Source organism: Gopherus flavomarginatus, chromosome 4 (assembly GCF_025201925.1).
Source record: "Gopherus flavomarginatus isolate rGopFla2 chromosome 4, rGopFla2.mat.asm, whole genome shotgun sequence".
NCBI classification, from domain to species: Eukaryota; Metazoa; Chordata; order Testudines; family Testudinidae; genus Gopherus; species Gopherus flavomarginatus.
The window spans coordinates 139,516,650-139,542,154 of NC_066620.1; the positions used below are offsets into that span (position 1 = coordinate 139,516,650).

Consider the following 25,505-nt stretch of genomic DNA (forward strand, 5'->3'; position numbering starts at 1 on the left):
ACCTGTAGTGTGGGAGATTCCGCCTGCCATTACACTCAATATAATTTTGACTATACGCGATTTCTGCTTTACATGCTGACTGCGGAAAGTAACCCCAGTGTAAGATGCGACAGACCTGTACTTTAAAAAACTCTACTTCCAGTCTCTGTTTGTGTGTTTTTGAAAGGTTTAACTGTTGCCCTAACTAACTTATTGATAAAGATCTATACATCTTAAAATTCTGGTTAACATTTAAAAAGGATTTTAAACTAAACAAATGTGCAATCTTCTATGTATCAATGGGAAACTTGTTTTGCTTAATTGCAAGCATACTTGAATATCTTGAATTCCAAACTTTGATTTAATAACAGGAGTACTTGTGGCACCTTAGAGACTAACACATTTATTTGAGCATAAGCTTTCATGGGCTACAGCCCACTTCATTGGATGCATAGACTGGAACATATAGCAAGAAGATATTTATATATACTGAGAACATGAAAAGGTGGAAAAAGCCATACCAACTGTAAGAGGCCAATCAATTGAGATGAGCTATCATCAGCAAGAGAAAAAAAACTTTTGAAGTGATAATCGAGATGACCCATAGAAGGTGTGAGGATACTTAACATGGGGAAATAGATTCAATTAGTGTAATGGCCCAATCATTCCCAGTCTCTGTTCAAACCTAAGTTAATTGTATCTAATTTGCATATTAATTCAAGTTCAGCAGTCTCTCTTTGGAGTCTGTTTTTGAAGTTTTTTTGTTGTAAAATTGCCGCCTTCAAGTCTGTCACTGAGTGGTTAGAGAGGTTGAAGTGTTCTCCCACTGGTTTTTGAATGTTATGATTCCTGATGTCAGATTTGTGCCCATTTATTCTTTTGCGTACAGACTGTCCGGTTTGGCCAATGTACATGGCAGAAGGGCATTGCTGGCACATGATGGCGTATATCACGTTGTTAGACGTGCAGGTGAACGAGCCCCTGATGGCATGGCTGATGTGATTAGGTCCTATGATGGTGTCACTTGAATAGATATGTGGACAGAGTTGTCATCGGGCTTTGTTGCAAGGATAGGTTCCTGGGTTAGTGTTTATGTTGTATGGCGTGCGGTTGCTGGTGAGTATTTGCTTCAGGTTGGGAGGCTGTCTGTAAGCGAGGACTGGTCTGTCTCCCAAGATCTGTGAGAGTGAGGGATCATCTTTCAGGATAGGTTGTAGATCTTTGATGATGCGCTGGAGAGGTTTTAGTTTGATTTGAACTCTGAAGATCAGATTTTCAAAAGTGCACAGCACCGGCAGCTCCCATTACTCTCAATCTGGGGACAGTGTGGGTGCTGAGCACTGTTGAAAATCTGACCATTAGATTCAGTGTACCAGGCTGTGAGAAAACAGAGCAGAAAGGAGGCACAGGGACTATAATTAAAGGGAAAATTAGATATGATCTGTAAATGTTATGGCCCAACAACCCATTTATTCCAGCCTAGATCTAAAGTTCGTTCTCCTATCCCAGGGACATACCCTGTAACTTGAAGGAAAATATTTCCTTTTTAAAACTGAACCATTCAGTGTGTGTGTATGTTGTGGGGGGGAGTACTTAAAATTACATTCTGGAATGCACACTAGTGCTGAGACCTCTGTGATACCAAGGGAGGAGAATTGTTTTATGGTTAAGCCACTGGACCAGGACTCAGGAGATCTGGATTTAAATCCTGGCTCTATCACAGACTTCGTCCATGATGTTCTGCAAGTCACTTAATCTCTCTGTTCCTTCTTTCCACACAATTTAATGTCAAACTCCAATCCTGCTTTGTGTTCCTTCATTTCAACACAGCCATAGTGAATTGTAGTGTAATATAACTAGCTGCCATATTTTTTCTTAAATGTATAAGGGCTGAATTTTAGTCTCCATGCCAAACCAAAGTACATATATGCACTCCTGTCTTGTGTTTGGGTTCCAATAGCCATTCCCTACTCCTTCCATTATTAGCATCAACTCTGATCCAAAGCCACAGCTCTTCAGCACTGAAAAAGCCCACATGCAACACAGTCCCCTGAGAGGGTATCAATCCACTGTGCTGGGTTATAGCAATTCTGACTTTTCTACATTTTCTATACCCCCACATAAAGCAACCACACTGGTCTAGCTTTAAAGTGTCTCTGATCATGGAGCAGGGGCAAGTTTGGTCTTGAAGCATGAGCCATATTGTAAAGCCCTCCCCTCCCCCCAGAGGAACCACAATTGTTAAAACTGTCCAGTTTTAACTATGTAGGGGGTGAAAAGGCAACCAAAAATTAACTCAACAATCTTCTTACCAATTATATCAAACAATAAATCCTGTGTAGTAAGATGAGAAACAAGATAACAATATATACAATTCTTAATGTTTTTTCCAGACAGGTTCTCTGTCAGTTTATGTATCACTTAGCTGAACATGTGGCTTTGAATATATTATCATAGCACAGGCTTTGAAGGTATTTTTTTTCAAGTTCAGTGGTTGCCAACTGAAATATGTTATGAAAACTTCTGCCTAAACTGCTAAATACAGAAGAGGACAATGACAACTAAAGTTACTCTGCATTTCAAGGAGAAAGTCTCAGGCACAGAATTTAATTGAGAAAATTATGTTCTACAATATGGCTGACAAACATGAGAGGGACAGATTAATGAAGGCATGGAGAAAAAAGCATGATCTGCTATGGTACGGGGAGGAAGTCAACTCTTTCAGCATCTCAGCTTTCAGAAGCAAGCTCAAAGGAAGGAGCAAATAAAGCCAACCTTTACCGTAAGAGGAAAAGAGGCAGCAGTACTGTACCAGTCAAAACTTTAGGATGCTTACAGGAAATAAATACCTACTAGAAATTCCAGTAGACCTAGCTGGACATGTGACATTGTTGAAAATTTTCAACTGGAATTTTCACTAGAGTAATAGGAATATTGGCTAACCAAATTTATTTTGGGAGACCAAAACAGTGACATTTTTGTTGCAAAAGTTGACAGAAGAAGAAAAGAATGATTCTAAAAATGAAGCTAAAAAGATTAAGATGGGAACATTTGATCTGAGACTGTGCAGTAAAGAACAGTGATTCACACAGTACTAGACATTTTAATCATATTTAACACCTTTAAAACTAGAGGACAAACTTATGATGCTGAAATGTACGTGAAAAATACAGGTAGTATAGTTAATTGTAAATGGTTTAAATTTATGATGAACTCAGGACGTTATAGCTAGTAGTTTTCTCTTTTCTCCTTCTTATTTTATTTGTCTTTTGTCTTTGTTTATCTGTTTTGAATCAGTAACAAAATTTCAATTTGGCACTTATAGGATTCTGTATACTAGAAAGTAGGCTTGTTCGAAGAACCAATTCTAAGTAGTCAATATTCCACAAGACTTAAAAATTCTTAAGTGTGTGTGTTTTCCTCTGAGTGGCACAGTACAATTTAAATTGCCATCTGGAGTAAATTCATTTAAAGATCCAATATTTTCTGGAAATATTGGCCCCCATCCTGTTGTCATTGAAGTCAATGGCAAAACTCCATCAAGATCACTATATTTTTAAAATAATTAAAAAAAAACTTGTATTCTGGTCTTTTTCTGAAAAGAAAATTTGAGTCATGATCAAATAGGGCCCGATTTGACTCAGACTGAAATCAGAGAAGTGCTTTGACTCATGTATGGTATGGGCCTAAGTTGATGTAGTTTTTTTGCTCTTTTCAAATAGTCCATTACTTTTCAGTTCTAAAAAAATAATCACAAAGAAGCTTTATAGCATGAGTGGTCAAAAAAGAATAATTAAACATAACCAAAAGTCTTTCCCATACTATAAGGACTCAATTGTTAATCTAAAAAGATAAATAATTCTTAATAGTAAGACTATATAACCATCAAAAGTAAAATTATGACTACACAAGATACTCTCTCTGGTTGGTTTTTTTTTTTTTTTTTTCATTTTGACATCAGGAAAAATACTTTTAAGCTTTACTGGGCAACTGGTCCAATAACCTTCTTGGAAACAAATACATCAAACTATGTAATCAACTATATACAAATACAGTAATTAAGTTTAGCACATAATTACTAATTGTATTTGCACTTGGAATTATTGCACACAGCACTTGAAATACTCTGTATTTAGAAGGTACTGCATAATATGTAATCAGTCTGAATCTACATTCTCTGACCCTCTAAAAATAGTTCAAAATTATTATTTAGTAATAATGAGTATTACAGTTCATTCAAAAGCCATATTTATCTAGAAGGGGGGAAATGCCTGTGTCCTCAGATGATAATGTCAAAAATATTATGCCTTTAGATATTCATCCATTCCATTTTAAAAGTCAGAATGACTACATTTTGTCTTTCAAGAAATCTAGAGCAACAATGGATCGTCTAGCTTAGCATACAGTGCTAATCTCCTCCACTCTATTATAAGTCACACAAAGCAACACAACTCTTTCAGAAGTCTGCACAACATTACTAATTTAGACCTGATCCTCTCAGTGAAGTTCCTTGTTGCAGATTCTGCATGTGTCTCCGTTGTGGAACTTGCAGTGAGGATTCCACAGGAGGATGAGTGGGAAATATGTCATGAGAGCCATGCTGCAGAAAGAGACAGAGCGCTGCTCAGTGGAGCTGAGAATTTGATTCTAAATTAGGAGGGCTGAACAAAAAAGATGTATGTCGATACTTTAAAAAATAAACTTTTGACAAACTTCTATTTCCCAGGGCATGGCTTTTCACATTTTCCTCCTCATTCTAAACTTAGTTTCTTTATTGTAAAATAGTAACGAAAAACAAGACTTTTCACAGTCACAACCTCATTCTCATCTTACGTACACCAGGTTAAGGCTCTGATTCAAGAAACCATTCAAGCAGCTGCTTATGAGAGAGGAAGGATAGTCCAGTGGCCAGGCCAGTAATCTAGGACTTAGCTCAATTCCCTGTTCCACCACAGACTTCCTGTTGACCTCAGGCGAGTCACTTAGCCTCTTCCTGTGTAAAATAGGGACCTCCCAGGCAGTGGTGTGAGGATTGTGAAGTGCTTTAAAATGTACTGATAAAAAAGCACAACAAAAAAGAGTTAGGTATTATTAATATTAACTCCCAATTATGTAAGCATGTGATCATGTGCTTTCCCAAATACTAAACTGAGCACTAAGTCAGGGGTAACTCCAGTGAAGTCAAAGGAATAACATCAATTTAAAACAGCTATAAGTGAGATCAGAATCAGGCCCACTAGACCCCGGTGAAGTAGTCTGTAATTGTTTCACTCATCAAAAATTTGATCCTTAATTCTCTATTTATGGACTGTTTCACTCTTTTTCTTTGTTATAACTACAATAACCTACCCTGACCTCAGTCTCTTCTAAATAATGAGCATAGGATAGATAGATTAGATAGTTTGCTCATGTTATATTGAGAGAAACAGAAATTCTGAGTAGTCTCTCTTGAGGCCACATGGTTTCTTTGTCCCCCTTCTCTCTCTGAGTTACATGTTCTTTGCATGTCTTAAACACCATTTCCTGTCTCCAGACAATGTTTACAAGACACATTTAAAGAAACAACATACAGCAACATAGTGTTAACCTCGGTTTCGCTTTCAACAACTACTGAAACACATTCACTTTTTCTGTCTTTTTATCTTTTAGTGGTGAGTGTTTCTTTCCCCCAGTTATTCCCAGACTACTAAATTACCCAAATAAAAAGTTAGAACAAGTGCAAGGGAAGTGCCTTTAATTTATTACAAGTATATGCACAAGACAGTGTTATCTTTGTTTAAAAATTAGCAAACATCAGATTCACTCTCATTAAAAATACCAGCAAAATGACACTTTTTTTCTCCTTTTTAACCCACCTCTAAAATGACCCCCAGTGTATGAAATATCAAAGACCCCAACGACAGGTTCATTTCTGAAGACAATTCCATTCCATCTTTCATGTTGGTTCATCAAAGACCACAACAAAAGCTAATTAAGAAAAAAACGCAGCTCTGGTTTTTATCAAATTGATTTGCATAAGCCATTAGTTGCCTTTGCATTATGTAATTGAATGGTATTAGCAACTAATGGTTTATGTAAATAAGGAATCAAGATAGTGCTTTAAGAGTTAAGCTTGTCAGCCTGCTTCACATCTCTTGTACCCCTGAAGTTCTCTCTAGGACTGATTTGATGTGTTTTCTCCTGCTTAGAGAACGTTATCTCACGTAGTTGAATTTTTGAGAACTAAGAAGAAAGCTCTGGGTCACTTTGTTCTCTGTGGAGCTATTAGAACTCAAGGGAAAGCCAGCAGGTGTGCATGCCTGCCATTCTTTCCCTTCTTTCTGAAAGCCATCAGACTGCAACAAATCCTTAAGCCTAAAGGGGACTTAATTAAAACCAATGGATAATTTACACAGGTCTAACTAACGAGAGGATCATAAATTATGAAAAATACACTCGGTCATATCCTGCCAACAATTTTTATGCAAAGCTCTCATTGAATCAGATATGAACCATAGTATGACACAGTCAAGGTTTATAAACCTGTATCAGGACAGCTAGAGAGTTCTAGTGCCAGTTTTCATCAATTTAACAGATGGGCTACATCAAGGAGCCACAAGAAAACTGTATTGAGGAACTACAGGGGAAAGTAGGGGCCCAAGTGCCACCTAGCATCCAAGCAATCAGATACAGAAACATACAGCAATCCTTAAACTTGTTTCTTCCCTGAGTATTTTCTCTCCCTCCCATTCCCATGGCTTGATCCATACAATTCTCCCTAAGCAGAAGGCTTTAATATAAAATTAAAAGGATTGAAATCACTCATTTAATCTTCATCCATCTCATTTCTTCCTCCATAACATTTAAAAGATCGGACCCTTTCTCTGTATCCTACAACAAAATTCCCATCCATGTGATGATCTCTCATCCATTCCAAGATCTTCTATCTTCGTTACTGCAATGTCATTCTCTCTGGCATCCACCTCATCTCTCTCTGACTGATACAAAACATGGTTGCTATAACTTTCTTCTTATCCTATTAATCTCATTATATCATCCCCTCCTTTGAAACTTTTCACTGGCTCCCCTTCTCCATTACATGTAACTTGGGTGACCAGATGTCCTGATTTTATACGGACAGTCGCGATTTTGGGGTCTTTCTTCTATAGGCTCCTATTACCCCCCAGCCACTGTCCCAATTTTTCACACTTGCTGTCTGTTCACTCTATATGTAACTCAGCCTTTTAGCATTCTGTCCAAGCCTGCATATATTCTCTCCTACCTCTTTATCTAAACTTGCCTCTTCTCATGTAGTAGACCCTGCCATCCCCACCACTGACACCCCCTTGGTCTCCTTCTTCCACAAGCATCTCTATGCCTTTTTCCATGCCACTCCAATGCATGGAATATCCTCCCTTCTATAATCTGCCCAGCTACAACCTTCTACTCATTAAGAGCTCATGCCTGAAAGATGCAGAGCACTCTAGCCCAGACCCAGCAATGCACTTTAAAGGGGCTTAAGTGAATGTTTAATTGTTCTCTAATATCAGAGCCAGAACTCTCAGCACTTTGCAAGATAAAGCCCTTAGGTTTTAGCTGAAAATTAATGTCTTCATAATAATGAAGTGAGCCAAGAATAATTCACTACCTTCGATCTTTATCTTCCCTGTTTTTGTATATTCAACTCTCACCCCAACTGTACCACTATGGTGTGTAGATATCTGAAATGAATATCCCACCATACTGCTTATCCTCCTCACTTGTTACACACCACACTGTTGGGAGCTAGCATGGGTCCTAACTGGAATGAGGAGGAGTGGCAGTGACTGACAGCACCCTCTCTTCACACCTCAGCAGCTTTGCATGTGGACAGAGCTTGAGAGACCTTAATTCCCACCCTCATAATCTGATTGGCCCATTTGTGGGCCAGGGGTCATTTCATTGGCTCCATAACACCCCCTTCACGTGCACACACACACACACAGAAGAAAGAAATTTGCTACACCTGGACATTGGCCACCATTCATGTGTCTACTTTTTTTGCCTCCGTGCCTCCTCTTTTCTCCCCCCTAACCCAGCCTTCCCTTGGATTGTTTCTTTGTTGTTTTTCTCATTGCTAGATTTCTCTTTTTTCTCAGAGATTTGCCCAATGACCTTTTAAGAAAGTTCTTTCCAACTTTGCAAATTGGTAGCCACAGGTATCTGAATTTTGCCTGCCACAGAGAACATGGGACAGGGCTAGGGACAGAGTATTGCAGTTCTGATATTTGTTTGGCAGGTGTCTAATGCAGGTTAACTGAGGCAGTGGTGAGGCAGAGTTGCATTGACAGACATGGGCACTGGCTGGACTGGTTTCAATGTTTGATGCAGAAAGAGGCACACCTTGATTAAGCCCACACCCATCACATGAGGAAAGGGCAGGGGCAATCTAATTCCTGGCAGAGATTTTATAGGAGTTGGGTAGGGCTAGCCTCAGCTTAGCAATTGCTCTGCCTTTATGGCCATTTGTTTTGGGCACCACAGTATATAGTCTGCATTGGGAAGATCCACTGAACTTCTCCCCCCCTCCCTGACCCTCCCTCTCCCAACGTCCTGGCTTTATTTGGAGATTTATCCTTTGAAAACTCATGAAATCTTTTTATATATATTCTCCCCAACTGCCTCCACCCTTTTTTCTTAATAAGACTCCTCATTTCCAGCAGTTTTCATGTAAATAGAGGTAATAGGACTACATAAATGTAAATCTATCAAAAAATAATAAATGAACCATCCATTTTAACATGAAAAATATGATGCCGCAGAACTGCTAGAGCATATTATTGCTATTCCCATGAAAAGTGTCCATTTAGGAAATGTCCATTTAGAAGGAGAAAATCCATTAGTAGAGGACTATATCATGAAAGTGAGTAGGCATTACTGGCTATCAATCCTAAATAGCTCTTAGAGAGAGGTGAAGGGGAAGGAGTAAACACAGAGAAATAAAGGAAGGGAAGTAAGAGTGCACATTGATTCCCAAATTTTGGGTGTCTCCTGCCTATGTTCGGAGATTGAGAGGTATCTACAAGAACACAAATTCTAATTTTGTTTTTATTTCCTTCATTCATTTCAATGGATTTGAAATTAATCAAAATCCTTCATGGTCAAAGGATCATTATGATACTGAATCTTCCAGTGTCAGTTTAAACGGTCACTGGAGGTTTCAGCCCCAGCCTCCACCATTCAATTTTTACATTAGAAGTACCTATGAATTGACCTGAGCCCTTCTTAATCAAGATTAATTACCTTCTTTAACAAATGTTTTTTTAAACCTTTTTACAGCCTAGCTTTAAGTTTTAAAGTCCAGTTTTTAAGACAATTTCTTTTAGCAAAAAGTTACTCCTATAAGCACTTCAAAAGCAGAAGATGCTGTGGACTTCCCAGCAGCATGCCCTTGGATTTAAAGTCTTTGAAGTATCCGAGGGAGCTGCTTTCAGCAAAGAGACGTTGACAGTTTTTTAAAGTATAGACTTTAAATTTATGCACAGTCAAACCAATGAAAAGATTAAAAATTTACTTTTTATAACTACTGGTTTCTTTTTGGCATGAGCAGCTTTGCAAGGCAGAGGTACTGGGACTGAACGTTCTCAGCTGACATTGTGAAGGTTCATGGGATCTTTAGAAATTGATTCAAAAATCATTTTAATACACATACTAGTTTTCCCTTCATAGTTATTTTAAAAGGAGCCTAACCACATAGCAAAAAATATGTAAATGAACTTAGATTAACTTTTCCTATAGATATTTAAAATAAGCATTTTGTAAGCAAAATGCTGTATGTATATTACACAGCAGATGTAAGACAAACTTCATCCTCATTTCTCTTGCATGTCCAAGCTGTGTCAATATCTCTCAATTATAAAATCACCATACAAATTTCTTTACAAGAGTATTAGAACTGGACAAGATATTTTCAATGACATTTTTTCCAGTGGAAAATGCCAATCCATGGAAACCAAAACATTTTTTGGGAAAGTCATTTTTGACAATTTTTTTTACTCAAAAATATTTTGAAAAAAAAGTATTGAAATTGTCAAAATGTCTCAACAATTCGGAAAATCTGAGACAAAATTGATTACTCAGCCATAAAGCTAGCATACCTCACTTGAGAACTGGTTGCTTTCCATCACCCCCAACAGTTTTCTCCTCCCCTCAAAACCCCCCACTTACTAGATGAGACCTAAAATAAGAAGGAAGTTCCCATGGTTTGTTTTGAGGATAATGATTCCTGTCAGAGCAGCCTGGAGGATGTGGAGGGCTATAACAAGGCAAGCTATCAGGAATTCCCCATTGAAGGTATGAAGTTTGATGTTATCAAATCTGAATCAGTAAATCTGAATTTAGCTGTAAAAAGGAGCCTTCAAGGTTCATTTGCTTTCAGCTCCTAGAAGACAAGTTGCAAGGTTTCTTTTGCAAATCTTAGAGACTGCAGGCTCTACACAGCCCTATCCACAATTGAAACCAAAATAGTCATTGTGGTATGTTTCCTACCTAGCTGAAATCAGTGAGCAAGGTTGGGATTCATCAGGCACTCATGTGTATCATGTAGCAGCACCCCTTTCAAGCTCCCTTCCTAGTCTTCAGAACCTAAACTTGTTTTTTTTTTTAAAAAAACCAGCCTCTAGATATTATGATTGCAGAGACAGATTTGAAAACATGGACCAAGCGTAATTGATGCAGTGATGTCAGCAGAATGTGAGACAATAGTTGAAAGAGATATGAACTGGGACTAACTCAGATGTCCTATGATAACAATGTCAACATTTAAAAGATTAACTATTTCACTACTCAAAACACATAAAAAAAGGAGAGGGAGGATTATGTTAAGGAGAGCTACACAAACTACTATTGTTCAGTTTGGTACCACCAGGATCTTTAGATGCTTATCTGAACAATATAAGATATGAGCTTAGGAGAGTTCTTGCTCATTTCCCAGACACTTAATCAAGAAGAAGGAGTCAATCCAAGATGCCATGCAGAGCCCTGAGGGGCATCTGAGATCTCCCAAAGATCAGCCAAACTCAAGAAATACAATAGGGCATCTGACCTTCCACCTCACACACGCCACCTTCCCTGCACACTTCCCTCAGGCAATCTGACCCCTGCAAGAAAGTCTGTTTTCATGATATTTTCAGCCCAATTTCTTAACCAAAGATGTTTGGCACAGGTTTGGATAAATATCTGGATCTTTAGATGCTTATCTGAACAATATAAGAAGTACCTATTACTTTCAGATTCATATATAAATAAAAAGGTGTATGTATACTTGTGCATATGAACTATGCACATGCAATAATATAGTTGAGCATATAAAACATACACATGCAGCATAAATGTACGCAAAACTATGTTACACATTACACATCATTTTAGACAGAATTACCTGTGCTTCAGTTAAAACTACTACTGATCATTTAAAAGGAAAAAATATATAATTAGCAAGCAAAGCACACACATGAATAGATCTTCACATAGTCCCATGGGTTAGCCTTACCAGTGCTGTCATCATAAACAACAGTGACGGTTTTCCACTTGAAAAACTGCACAAGGTCAAGGATGGCACGACTGAGAGAAGAGAAATCTGGGTAGAGGCTGACATAGAATGAGTCCTTGTTGTCAGAAACTTGATGTTTCCAGCGAGTCTGTATATGTGGAACACCCAGGGCGTTGCAGATGGATTGCACGGCATTAGCTGAAGAGCTATGGGAAGGTCCAAAGATGGCTGCCACCCCAAGGGACAGCTGATCACAGGCTGAAGAGGAGACAGAAGTCGGTCAATTATGAGAGGAGAGAATGTACCAGAAAGTATTGTACTATTCCCATTAACTAAATGGCACTTTGTGAAATATAAACTTATTTTCTCAGGGACCCCCCTTCCTAGTCAATGTTAACACTTCCATTTGCACTGAGAGCTTTCCTTTAAATAATGACCAAGCTGAATTATATCTTCAATTTTTGCTGTGATTTGATAAAGAACCATACTTAGCATGCATACAGCACAAAGCTACATTCGGTTAAAACTCTTGCTAATGTCAACAGAAGTTGCCAAGGCTGAGCTCTGGCACGCCTTTTAGAAAATGGGGGGGGGGCGGAGGGAATCAAACTCAAATGCAGCTTACAACAGATGTAGGACCATACAGGGCCATATCTTAGTTTAAACCCAAGTTTTAGAAATGAATTTCTTCCCCAATCTACCCAGACTACATCCCCAGAGAACCCAATTACTCAGTGGATTTCAGGCTATTCAGACAATATAATTAAGCAGATACTGACTTTTGCTGAAGAGGACTTTTGGATGTATTGTTTTAAGAGGTATATATTAACTGGCAGAATGTAGGGGGTCAATATTAATGAATACTAATAATTAAAGAATTAAATCCATGTCCATTATAACACACATCCTGACAGAATATTTGAAAATATTGCCATTTTGGCCATGCATCTCTGAAACAGAACAGGTTTGTTCTTTTAAAATAGTATTGAGCAGTTAAGTTATATGGTCGGAAAAAGATCTCTGCCAGGATCAAGGTATTTACATGAGATATGAATGATTAATATTGTTACAAAGTCAATACTTCTGACCACTGATGAAGCAAGCAGTAGAAATATACATATCTCATCACTCTTTTCAATCGTTCTCATGTGTTTAAATGATGGAGATACTACCAAGTTCTTGACTGTGTACTGAGAACAGGGCAAGAACACCCCTGCAGAGCACCAGTGACTTAAATGGGGTTTTACGTAGGCACAGGGACCAACCCACATGGCTGTGAGTGGAGGACTGAGGCCTACATGACTACATTTCACTATAAAACATAACTCAGCATTGCACTCCAATTTCTACTAATATCGCCCTTCCCTCGTGTAGTCCACAAGCTTTATGCAAATGCCAGTAGATGGGATCTATAACAACAGTGATAGCCCATTGAAAAGCCATCTGGTAGCTTTTTTTTTTTGCTTGCTTCTGAGAATTTGAGAATGCGATCGTTTTGCATGTGATTTAATACAGCACTTTTCTATAAGAAGCATACCATTTTTTTAATATATTGAGGGAGATTTGCATTACATTTGCATAATTCTTTATTCAAACATCTTGGGAATATTGTGATCTTCCCTGGGGTTACTCTTCTGTATGGTACCCTTAAAAACTCATTAATCTCTCATCTGCAGTTAACTCCAAGAGGCTGTGTGATTAAGAGGTAAACAGACTATATTTTTGATGCGATGTCTGCTTGCTCACTAATGGGCATAATCATGAACCATGTAACTAGTCAAATGCATAAACCCAGTTGTTAAAAACCTGCTTTTCAGCCATCATACTAAGTACACCATTTTATGCTAACCTTTAGCCTTTGATTCCTGACTAAAAGACCTTTCAGCACAAAAGTGGTTGTCAAATATGTGAAAGTACTTTGGATTCATGAAGCCATGAACTACCAGAGCTGAAAGATTTTACGCAGAGTTTAATACAGTCTAGTTAACTGCAAATAAAGAGGAAGTCTCTCATTTTGAAGTACAAAGGGGACATATAAATATACCTCCATGGGTCTGTGAATTGCAGCATAAGAATAACAGGATAGAGTGTGTCTTTGGGCATAGCCCATGTAAGGAACACGAATTACTGTGCTGATCTAGGAAAATAATTAAGACTCAGAGAATTACATTTTCTTTCCTGTTCCCTCCTTGCTTCCTGGTGGAATGAGGGAGCAGAGTATTCCACTATAGACCCTTGTCCAAAGGAAGTTATTTCCCAGGCCCCCACCACCTGCTAGTTCAATAGGACTGGCTGGTGAATGGGCAGCCACTCCATGACACCCACTTGTTTTCTGGGAGTGGGGAGGGAGCAGCAACCCCTTTGGGCCTGCTCTAATCTAGTATCTGGAGTGGCAGTTTAGCGAGACTCTGTCAGAGAGGGTCTTGTTCCCCCTGCTCAGCCATGTAAGGCTGGGCCACACTCTGGCCCATAACATATTTTAAAGGAGGTGTTATATAAAATGTAAATTTTGCCCTGTACATGCGTTTGGTACAACTTATTTTAGGGCTGTCAACTAATTGCAGTTAACTCATGCAATTAACTCAAAAAAATGAATCATGATTTAAAAAATTAATTGTGATTAATCGCAGTCATAATTGCATTGTTAAACAATAGAATACCAATTGAAATGTATTTTATATTATTATGCCCCTTCATGCTTCAGCCACCATTTCAAATGCTTCCATGCTTTTTTTTGTACATAATTCTACATTTGTAAGTTCAATTTTCATGATAAAGAGATTGCACTACAATACTTGTATTAGGTGACTTTAAAATGCTATTTCTTTTGGTTTTTATACAGTGCAAATACTTGTAATCAAAAATAAATATAAAGTGAGCACTATACACTTTGTATTTGTGTTGTAATTGAAATCAATATATTTGAAAATGTAGGAAACATCCAGAAATATTAAATAGATGGTATTCTATTATTCTTTAACAGTGTAATTAATCGCGCGATTAATTTCCTCTCATCACCCTTCCCAAGAAACCTCTGATAAAATCTGATTAGCTGACCACTACATTTGTGAACTTTCTACCATTCTGACTATGTTGCTAACAATCAAAAACCTATATAATTTCCGCTCTGATGCAGAAAAAAATGCTTTTGCAAAAGAACGTGAGCTAACACAAGCTTGAATCAAACACCTTTGTATTTTAGGAATAGAAGACCACAAATAAATCTCAGAACACAGCAGGACTTATCTGTTTTACATTACTATGTACGATACCATACTACAGTGTTACAGTATGTATGAGGGATCACAATAAAAAGATACAGAAAGTACAGCAGCAAGGTCTGAAACTACACAGGATTCACAATCATGGGTGTGGAAGTAGAACAAGAACTGACAGGGATTTGAAGGGGATTTCAATGCAAACAGTCTCTTCTGTGAGCAAGAGTCAGGCTAGCTGTAACCCTAATAACGCGAGATTTGTAGAAGCGAGGATTGTGTGAGGCAAGTGAGAAAGAACTGTGTGAGAAGTTGTTGCGACCCTGTGTTAGATAGGTATGGAATGTAGACTATAGTCTAAATAGAGGTGAGAAAAATAAGATATCAGGATGGCCTATGTACAAACAAAATGCAGCTGTTGCTCATTATTGTATGTAACAAAAGGTATAAATGCTTGCTGTAATTGTTTACCTAGAGAGAGACCTGTTTAGCTCTCTCCCTCCATGCAATTGCTAGAGATAATAAAGTATCTGACTTGCTGCACCCAAAAAGAGAATGAGAACTCTGTTTTTCTCTGACATGGGAATCAGTTTTAAATAAAAAACAATCCATTTACTTTTAAGCAAACGTCAGAGGCCCTGATACAGCAGTCCATCCCTTAATTTATAAACCCGTGTTTATGTCCCATTGACTTTAACGAGACTTAAGTATGTGCTTAAATGCTTTGCCAAAAAGGAATGAACTTAAAAATGTAATTAAATGCTTGGAATTGAATTGGAGTCCGAGTTCACAGGAAGAAGTCATTGGTTACAAATGACATGTTATCAGAAAATTCAGAACTTTAGATTCTGTACAGTCTAAATCAAAGGGTTTGGTTCAGACTTGTCTCTAATTTTAGCATATACTGGAAGCAGCAACTGGAATCTCAGTGCAGCATGTGTTTACCCCATTGTGATTCATCTATGGTATACACTGCAACTGAGGAAAAGCTCGCAGCCCAGGTAAACAGACTTGTGTTAGAGGGCTCAAAATAGCAATGTGGACATTGTGGCATCAACAGAGGATTGAGCTAATGCCCAAGTGAGTCTGAGTTCAGGTCACTAGTCTGAGTATCGGCCAATGCTGCAACATCCATGCTGCAGTTGAACCAGGCTGGGAGACTCACTTCCAGTTGTAGTGTAGACATACCTGTAGTGGCCTCAAATAAAGTTTGGTTTGTGGTGTCAGTTGAATCAATTTATAACACTACATACAAAACACGCACTTTAGGTGCACAGGGAAAGCTTGGGCCTGCAGCGTCACGTTCTGCTAAATAGGTGCACCAGCTACTGAGAGACAGGGTGGCACAACAGGCCACAGCATGAAGGTTCTAGTCCTGCGAGGTGCTGAGCACTCTCAACTTTCACTGACTTCCCCAAGAGTTGAGTTTCTTGCTGGACTGGGCCCAAAGAGGCCACTCAGTTTCCAAGGTTGCTAGTCTCTGCGGGCATATCTACACTGCTATTAGACACCCATGCCTGGCCCATGCCAGCTGACTGAGGCTCATGGGGTTCAGGCTGTAGAGATGTTTAATTGCACTACAAAATTCCAGGCTCAGGCAGGAACCTGGGCTCTAGGACCCTGGGAGGTAGGAGGGTCCCAGAACTTGGGCTATTGTCCGAGCCTGGAAGTCAACACTGCAATTAAACAGCCCCACAGCCTGAGTCGGCCGGCACAGGCCAGCCGCAAGTTTTTAATTGCAGTGTGGACATACCCTAAAACCACCCTCATCTCAAATTTGATTTTAAATATATAAGGAAACAATAGTTTTTTGATGCGGAAGCAATGCTGATGTGATTTTTTTTTCCATACTGTTACCTTTAAAAGACAATTTTTAAAGCTTTTCTTTTATGTCAGCTGTACTCGCCTTACACTTGTACAGTATCATTTCTCAATAGTTTACTGACAGGCATTTATTCAGGTAGATGAGCCAAGTGAGTTTTAACTGCTGCCATAAAAGTTTAAATATGCAAAACATCACCTTTCTTGGATGCTTCAAAACTGTCATAGAGATTTATCTTTTGGGTGTCATATGTTAATGTGGTGTTTGGCAGGAGAGTTCTGTTTCTGTTGATTGTGTTCACAGCAAATCTGAAGGCCAATTCCTCTGCTCCCATTGGGCCAGATTCCACACATTCAAAAATACCCCCTGAAAATGAGAGAAAGAGAGAGAGAGAACAACCAGTCAGCCAAAACAACACACAGCCAATGTTTAAAAATATCAGTTGAGTATTAGACACTGGAATTAATAGGAATTTCTCAGTATTTGCCCCAATGGGTCCGATCCTAAGCCCACTGAAACCAATGGAAAGCTGTCCATGACCTCAGTGGACTTTGGATCACACCTTAATTGCACAATATTAGCACATATTTCTCCAATGATCACATTCAGACCCATTTAAATTGTCAACTTTTCTTAATTTTTCTGCAATCCCTGTATTTATGCGATTGAGACCATGTGAATATGTGTCGGGAGGGAGTAGCAAGGAGGAGGTAGATCATTTATAAAATACCTAAATAATACTCTACACCAAAATAAAATGGAAGGGAAGAATTCATGAATATTTCCACTGGTCACAATTTTGATGGGATCCCCTAGCATCCCTGCAACCTCCACAGATCAACTGCTGCACAGAAAAAAAATATAAAGCTCCTGGAGGCCCATTTTCCACTGTACCTTAAGTCCCTTACACAGCTCTGATAGAATAAAGGGCCATAGAGAGGGGCAGAAGCTTCTCTAAGAATACTGCCAGTGTAAGAGGGGTCCCCAGGTGATGGGCAGCTGCTGGAATGACTCTATGCCACTCCACTTATAGCCTTGTAAGGAAAGGGAGGGAGCAGACATGATCAAAAAGCACTTTGGTTTAGGTAATGCCATGTCTGATGACAGCCTGCAAGGAGCCATTGCAGATAAAATGTAAGTTACAGCAGCTCCAAGGTGGCTCTTATTTATGCTGAGAGCTAGTGAGGACAAGAATATGGAGGCTGTAAAGGTAACTCAAATGCACCTTTGTCCATTTTTCACAATTTCAAAACACTTATAACAGAATGTAGTCTATTCCCACTTACACACACACACACACACACACACACACACACACACACACACACACACACACACACACACACACACACACACACCAGATAGTCTTAGAATGAAATGACTTGAGGAGCTGAAATCCAATACTTTGGAAAAAAATCACTTGTGTTCATAACTGAAAGGTTTTTTAAAAGGGACAGTTTCCAGGGCAGCCACTTGTTGCCTGCTAAGGCTCACATGGAGGACAGCCAAGGGCCACTCTGCCTGGGATCATTAACTACAAGTCAGGTTTTATTTCAGTGCAGCAGACATTTTTCATTCCCCCTTTTGTAATAGCTTGTGCCTGTTCATTTCTAAACTGACGTTGCTACCTGGCTCTATATTATCTAAGAATTTCTCCATTCAACACTCTGCTGCTTTTCAGCATGAAACCCTTGACAGAACACAGATGTAGAGGAGCTGAGTCAGGAGGAAGACTGCTAACTACAACAAACTCATAAACAAGACTGTTGAAGAGCAGAGTAGACAGGCCAGCCCTATAGGGGGAAAAATGGGTATTTAGCTAGCACCTCACCACTTTCCTCCATCATATATTATTAAATACTAAAAGGCTTTTAGTTTTACAACCATCCTACCATTTTCAGTCTGTTTCTTGCCACAGGTTGGAGAACAGGTGTTATTTTTTCCCTCCTGCAGATGAGCCTTTAAAATCCTGACCAGACCCCTAGGGATAGATGCTCAAATAATATTAACTTAAAAATACAAGAGCTGCATATTGAGGAGAGAAATAGCAAATGACTACTTAAATGTTAGCTATTTAAAACTCAAACAGAGGCATAGGTGGGAGAAACAGATGCTCGAATTACATCTAGGTATGTACAGAATTGATCAAAACTGAGACAGCAAAGAAAGGTAGCTATAGGAGATAAACAATACTTCACGAGAAAAACAATAATAATGAGAAACAATACTATAGTAACTACGAAAGAAAAGAACTTGGATAATATCCAGGTAAAAGTAATTGTAATACAAAATGATTAGGGAACATTAAAAATGATCACCTGAATAATAATACAACAAAAATTGGAGACAACCGAATATCCTGGGGAGTAAAGAAGTTATATTTAGCAGAACGTGGCTTGATAGACAGCCCTCTATATTTATGCTGTTTGGAGGCTTACAGCATCTACACATTGAAAGTCAGACTGTGATGTGTAGGAGGATTCTATTTTGATTTCAGGAGACTATGAAAAATACCTTTGCAACAGAAAGCATAAGATTACTCAATACAATTGATAAATATCGTTACCAACTGTCAAGAAAGTGAAAGGAGGTTGCCTCAATAAGATCAGGATAAAAATAGGTTCTATAGACTTTGTTAAGATAACTGAAAAATTGTTACTCAAATATATAGATAGCCAGCAAACTGTAACAGTTATTTAATGGAAGATTGTATCCAAAGTGACAGTGCATTCACATCAACAACAAACAAAGCGAATATAACATCTGGTGGCATTTATTTTTTCTGATTTTTATATTGGAATATTTAAAAAAAAATCTATGTTGATCTTAGGCTTGTTTTAGTATTTATTTATTGCTGTGATCTCCTTCTGTGATCTACATAATATGCAATCTCTTAGAGATATAGCATAAAACTCACCCCAGGAGTGGGGGAACTAAGATGGATTTCGGCCATATCTACGCACTCTCAATTCAGAGCTGCTGCCAATGCTGGCGAGTGCCCCTTACAGCAAAACTAAGTACTGCCAAAGTTATGACAGCTCAACCCTCTGGGTGGCAGCACCACCTAGAATCTACACATAGCTGAAAATAGTTCCATGTAAGTGCTCAATATTATTGTTGTTTTTACTACATTTTGTGGCCCTATCCCTCCAACCCCCTCATGTTATCTTTCCCTGTCCTTGACATGACCCCTATCCAGGGTCTCGTAGAGGAGGCTTTGCAGGGCAAAATAAGATGTCTTGTATAAATTCTGCGCCAGAGGAAATTCACTACTGGACATCTCCACTTCCAGGGTTCTAATGTCTCTAGAGCAGTTTTAATAGGCTGTAGCAGAGAAGAGATCCCCCCATATGTATTTAGAAATCCTCTCCACCCACCTTGACCCACTGGGAGCAGGAGGATGCTATGTATTCAAAGTTAAACCTGACAGTAATGAGAAGAAGTTGCTTGGTAATAATACTAGCACTTTGCACTTCTGTAATACCTTCCATCAGAGGATCTCAATGCATGTTTAAACACCAATAAATTAAGCCTCCCAACCAGGGCAGGCTTTAGGAAGTGCGAGGCCCAATTCAAACAGTTTAGATGGGGCCTTGGCAGGAATGACTTTAAAAAAAAAACATGTAAAAAAACACGTGGGGCTTGTATTCACCTGGCGGTGCTCTGAGTCTTTGGCGGCACTTTGGCGGCGGGTCCTTCACTCAATCCAGGTCTTCAGTGGCACTGAAGGACCTGCTGCTGAAGTGTCACCAAAGACCCAGAATAAGCGAAGGACCCACTGCTGAAGTACCGTCGAAGACCCGGAGAGAGTGAATGACCCGCCACTGAAGTGCCACTGAAGACCCCACTGCCAGATGACTAAAAATTAAAAAGGTGCCTCTAGCCAGAGAAGGAAGTCTCATTGGGCGCGAGGCCCTCTTAGGCGCAGGGCCCGATTTGGGGCAATTGGTGGAATAGGCCTAAAGCCGGCCCTGCTCACAACACACCTTTGAGGAAAGCTATTTTATCATAAAAACATGTTTCTTTCTTATTTGACTTTTGTCCTTGTGCCACAACATAATTTTGACTATGAACATAATATTACTTAAACCAAAAGTGAAAACAAAAAAAGAAAATACATAGTATCATAAACTGAAAGGGCTTTAAAAATCAGAAGTTCTGATTCCCAGTCAAACAAGACTCCCTTGGCATTTTCTGGGACTTTGGATCCCATTTTTTTCTGTTAATAAACAAGAAAAGCATGTTCTGTGACCTTATAGTATTACTTAGCAGCAGTTAACTTTCCCAAGGAGGCACTCAACATCAGATCTTTAAGGACATTTTTAGGAAAGGTATGATGATCATGTAGTTTGTGTTCACTGCAAAATGCTGCAAATAAAAGGAAAAAGTAAATGCGTTTGCCACAGATAGGGTGAAAAACAGTATCAGCATCCAAATAAAATATCAGTCTGTGCTTCTTCAGACAACATGTGTTTGACCAAACCTATTGTTGAATGGTTTTACGGAGCTTATAAAAACACAATACACCTTCCACCAGGTACCCAGAAATCAAGAAACTATTTCTGATAAAATTCCAACTGTGGGGTAACAATACAGAGTGTTTTAGGACAAGGTTGACTGTACCTTTGAGATCTGGAACATTTTGCATGACAAGTTTTTTGTTCGTTTGTTTTATTTTATTTTTTTTTTTAAACAACAACTTGTTAACAGGAAGTTAGCAGGAGCTGGGCTGGAGATTGAACTCAGGAATGAAATGTTGCTAGATTAAAGTTCCAATCCTTAAATGAACTCCATGTGAACATTGTAGTCTGCCCATGCACAGCTCGGGTCCTCATCTGTGAATAAGTGCTTGAGGCATGTTTTAGATACTTGGGGTCGGATCCACAAATGGACTTAGGCACAGCAATCTTACAATTTTGAAGGGGATCCAGTCGGGTAGGTGCTCTCTGGGGATGTAGGGTTGCCAACTTTCTAACCACACAAAACCGAACACCGTTTCCCTGCCCCAGCCCCGCCCCTTCTCCAATAACATGCCCCCCCACTCACTCCATTCCTCCCTCCCTCTGTCACTTGTTCTTCCCAACCCTCATTCACTTTCACCGGGATGGGGCAAGGGTTTGGGGTGCAGGCTCCAGAGTGGGGCCAGGGATGAGGGGTTTGGGATGCAGAACAGGACTCATGGCTGGGGTAGAGAGTTGGGGTGTGGGATGCAGGTTCCAGGAGGCGGCAACAGGGGCACATTGCTGCTTCCAGGAACTGCACAGATGCAGGGAGCCTGCCTTAGCTCCACTGCGCCTCCGACTAGACTTTCAGCAGGCCTGTCAGCAGTGCTGTCCAGAGCCAACAGGGTCCCTTTTTGACCAGGCATTCTGGTCGAAAACCAGATGCCTGGCAACCCTATGAGTATGCCTACCACATTGGGGCCCCACATGCAAAACAGATGGAGAAGTGACTATATTTCCCTGTTCATGCATCACACTGGGGCTTAGATGGCCACCAGGTGTTCAGATGTTTAGAGGAAGGCAGCAGTGTGCATACCCAGAACCAGAAACTTAGGTGCTGAGGGGACTTTTGTAGCAACAATGTACATACCGAGTGAGTTTTGGCACTTACAGGGTAAAGCAGCAGCCAAGGGAAGTTTCATGGATCACAGTGGCGCCAATGTCAAGGAGACAGGCACTTATGTCTGGGGTTCAGGTACCAAACTACCTTTGTGGATATGAGCACAGTGATTCTTGTTGTTGTTATTCTGATCCAATGAAAAAAATACAAAATAAACTTATTGAAGTTAATTTTAAAAAGAGTGGCTCTACTGACTGGATCTTGAGACATAACACCAATCATACTACACTACCTGTAAACTGAAAAACAAAAAACAAAATAAGGTTTGGCCCCAGTTTTCAGGTGCTCTCAATTATTATAAAGGATATTGGCTTCCAAAAGCTATTACAGCACACTGAGCTATGTTATTCCCTCCCAAGCAGACATTTCTTCTCTACTACTGGTGTCCCTGGTATTCAGGATAGTTTTATTAACAATCAAAGTGAGAGCATGCACATGCTCTCAGATAAGCAGAGGGAAAAATCATAAATCTTGCCCTTGATATGTGGACAAGCAGCCAAACCATGGCCTATCTTTGTCTAACAGCTTGAGAGAGATGTGGGTGTGCAGGGTTTGTCTTATTTCTAACAGAGTATATGAACCAGAAATCACCAGCACTGTCACCCTGATACTAGCAACCATGCATATAAAGAAAATGGAAGAAGTTGCGTCTATATCTCAAACATGCACCACTGAGAACATTTTACAGGAGCTGGAAAATGTCTTTTTAATGTTTGGGTCACATTAAGGAGATCACACTTGGTTTCTTCACTGTATACACTGTTAATAACATCAGGCAATGTATCAAGGTAAGGTATTAATATGTGTCTTATAACAAAAGCACTCAAGGATTGCGGTCTCTCATATCTGCTACTTCACCTACTGTCTTAATTCAATTATGTGTGGTTTCCTTTGCAGTGATCAGCAGCGATCACTGTATTAAGAATGGTGCCTAAGGTTTGCTGCTATGTTAAACCACTTTACAAAATCTCACAAGACTCCTGCTACCCAGTGCTGCAGCTAATTTAAGATGTATGGTTCAAACCAAATGAAACTCTATCTTCCGCAAGACGTATCACAATACAACAATCTTTGAATATATCATTATCTGCAATGCCATTCAGGACAGCACAGCTGACTATTCAAGAATAGGTTTTTCTGATTCTCAGATTCTTTAAAAACTTTCACCACATTAGTCAGTACTGAAAAACCATCCTTAGGCCAAGTTCAACTAGGCATCCAGTCATTTTATGCAGGAAACTACAGGGAAAACCCAGTCCTCAGCTGACTCTGCCAACATAATAATCTGCTGAGTCATTTAATCAGTGACCAAAAGCTAGTAGTTATGTAGTTATATAAAGAGAAGGACTATATATGTATAGTAACAATACTATGATTTACTCACTTTATTTCCAAATCTTTCTGAATTGGGAAGTCAAAATAGCAAAAATTTTCACAGAATGTTCCATAAAATTTTAATTTTTAAATGTCAAAATCAAAAATTTTGATACTTTCCATCAAAATGTTTCAAAATGAAACAAATTTGACATTAAGTCAAAGTGTCAATTCAGAACAAAAATGTGTTAATTATTCTAATAGAAAAATTGAAACATTTAATCAAAATGAACATTTTCCTGCAGAAAAAAATAATTTTGACAGAACCACATTTTCCAGCAGGAAAATACTTTGTTCAAAAAATATTGACCTCCTCTTTTTATGGTTAATCACTCATTTTGACAGCCAATAAGATGACAAACTATTAGAAATGGTTAAGGATGGATGATTTAATTTTCCATTCTCCATTATACACAAGCAAAATTATTTATTTTATTGTATAATGATTATTTTGGGGTGGGAGGAAGGGAAGGATTGCTTTTGTGATACCCTAAATGTTGAAATAATTCATAAAAACATTTTTGCATTTGTGGTCTAAATCAACCAAACTAGTGAGGTTTCCCCCACCAACTTCTTAGTTAATAGGCATAGGATTTCATCTACTTTTTCATTTATTTGCTATACTTCATAGAAAAACTTTGTATTTTCCTAGTTACCTGTTAATCCCAGAAAATACGTTGTTAATGTACCTTTCCGACACACTTTATTTGTGCATTAGCTCTTCTGATAAATCAATCTTTCACTACTTAAATTCATTAGAGCTTGTTCCACATAATGCATCAGAAATGTATATGACGAATAAGTCTGAAGACCATTTCTGATACACTTTATATTTCTATATGAAACAGAAGTAATTATGCAGCTAGTGAGATACAGTACATTCCCAGCTGTTAGAACCATACTTTACTTTTTCTGCATTCATTAACCATTTATCATAACAAACAGCATAGTCTTCCAATATTAACTTGTCAACCACAAAATTGTACCTCTTAATATTTCATCACTCTGATGTGAAATAATGAAGCCAACAAAATATGAATTTGTGGAATCTCTAAAACATATAGTTATATTATGTCTGACTTCCCATTGCATTACACCAGTTGTGTGCCAATGTCACTCCAGTGATTTCTTATAACCCAGTGGTGAATCAAGCACACTATCTTTTATGCACATATGTTAACTACACAGCTTCCATGAAAGAAACAAATCTATGGCATAGCATTGAATGGTAACACCTTTTATTCACAAATTTAGGCAGATTATCTGCTCAAAATATCATTGTAACTGCAGAAGTTTATGCACTTAAAACTAACCCTATAGCTCATTTTCTGTCTTCCACTCCCTGATCTCTTTGAGGAATAGCATCTGTAAATGAGTTAGGCAGTATGTTACACAAGACTTCCTAAGGTCCAAAATAAGACTTTTGGGATTTTTGTTTTTGGTTGTTTTGGACAAGTAATTTCTGTAGTAATTTCACAATTACAAAACAGATTATACAGAAGTTCTTAGTTGGACAAGATGTCCACCCAAATAGATGTGCCAGACTATACCAGGTTTAAATGACTGACATAACAAGTGAGCTCCAAACGTTGCTGCATGCAACTGGAAACAGCCATTGAACCAACCTAACCAGTCCTAAAACAAAAGCATTTCCTCTGTGCATCTAGCATAGCCTAAAGATTGTTTCTATGGAAAGTAATGGTGCTTTCCTACACTAGCTAAAAGGTATCTTCCACTTTGTGCCCTCTGAAAAATTAAACTTTAAATATGTGACAGAAGGCCATATCACCTCATATTATAATATGTAACATCCATTAAACATGAGGGTCTAAGCCTACTGTGAATCACTGAACCTAAAATATGACTATTCTGATTTTTTACACAGAGCAGTTATTGTTGCATTACCTGCCAGTATCTATGAGCCATTTCATTTATAATTATGAAATCGGGAAAAGTCTAAAGACCAACTTCACCCAGGGTGTAA

At 38.8% G+C, this 25,505-nt stretch overlaps 1 protein-coding gene across 3 annotated transcripts in view; it reads right to left on the bottom strand.

The window, feature by feature from the left end:
- Nucleotides 1–25,505, bottom strand: part of GRIK2 (glutamate ionotropic receptor kainate type subunit 2) — a 595,148-nt gene that overhangs the window by 389,940 nt on the left and 179,703 nt on the right. For all 3 annotated transcript variants that reach the window (XM_050949241.1, XM_050949242.1, XM_050949239.1), the window contains exons 3-4: nt 16,724–16,891; nt 11,489–11,746 (exon numbers count right to left, since the gene is read on the bottom strand). In XM_050949241.1, coding sequence (XP_050805198.1) covers nt 11,489–11,746; nt 16,724–16,891 — 426 coding nt within the window. The remainder of the gene's footprint in view (nt 1–11,488; nt 11,747–16,723; nt 16,892–25,505) is intronic.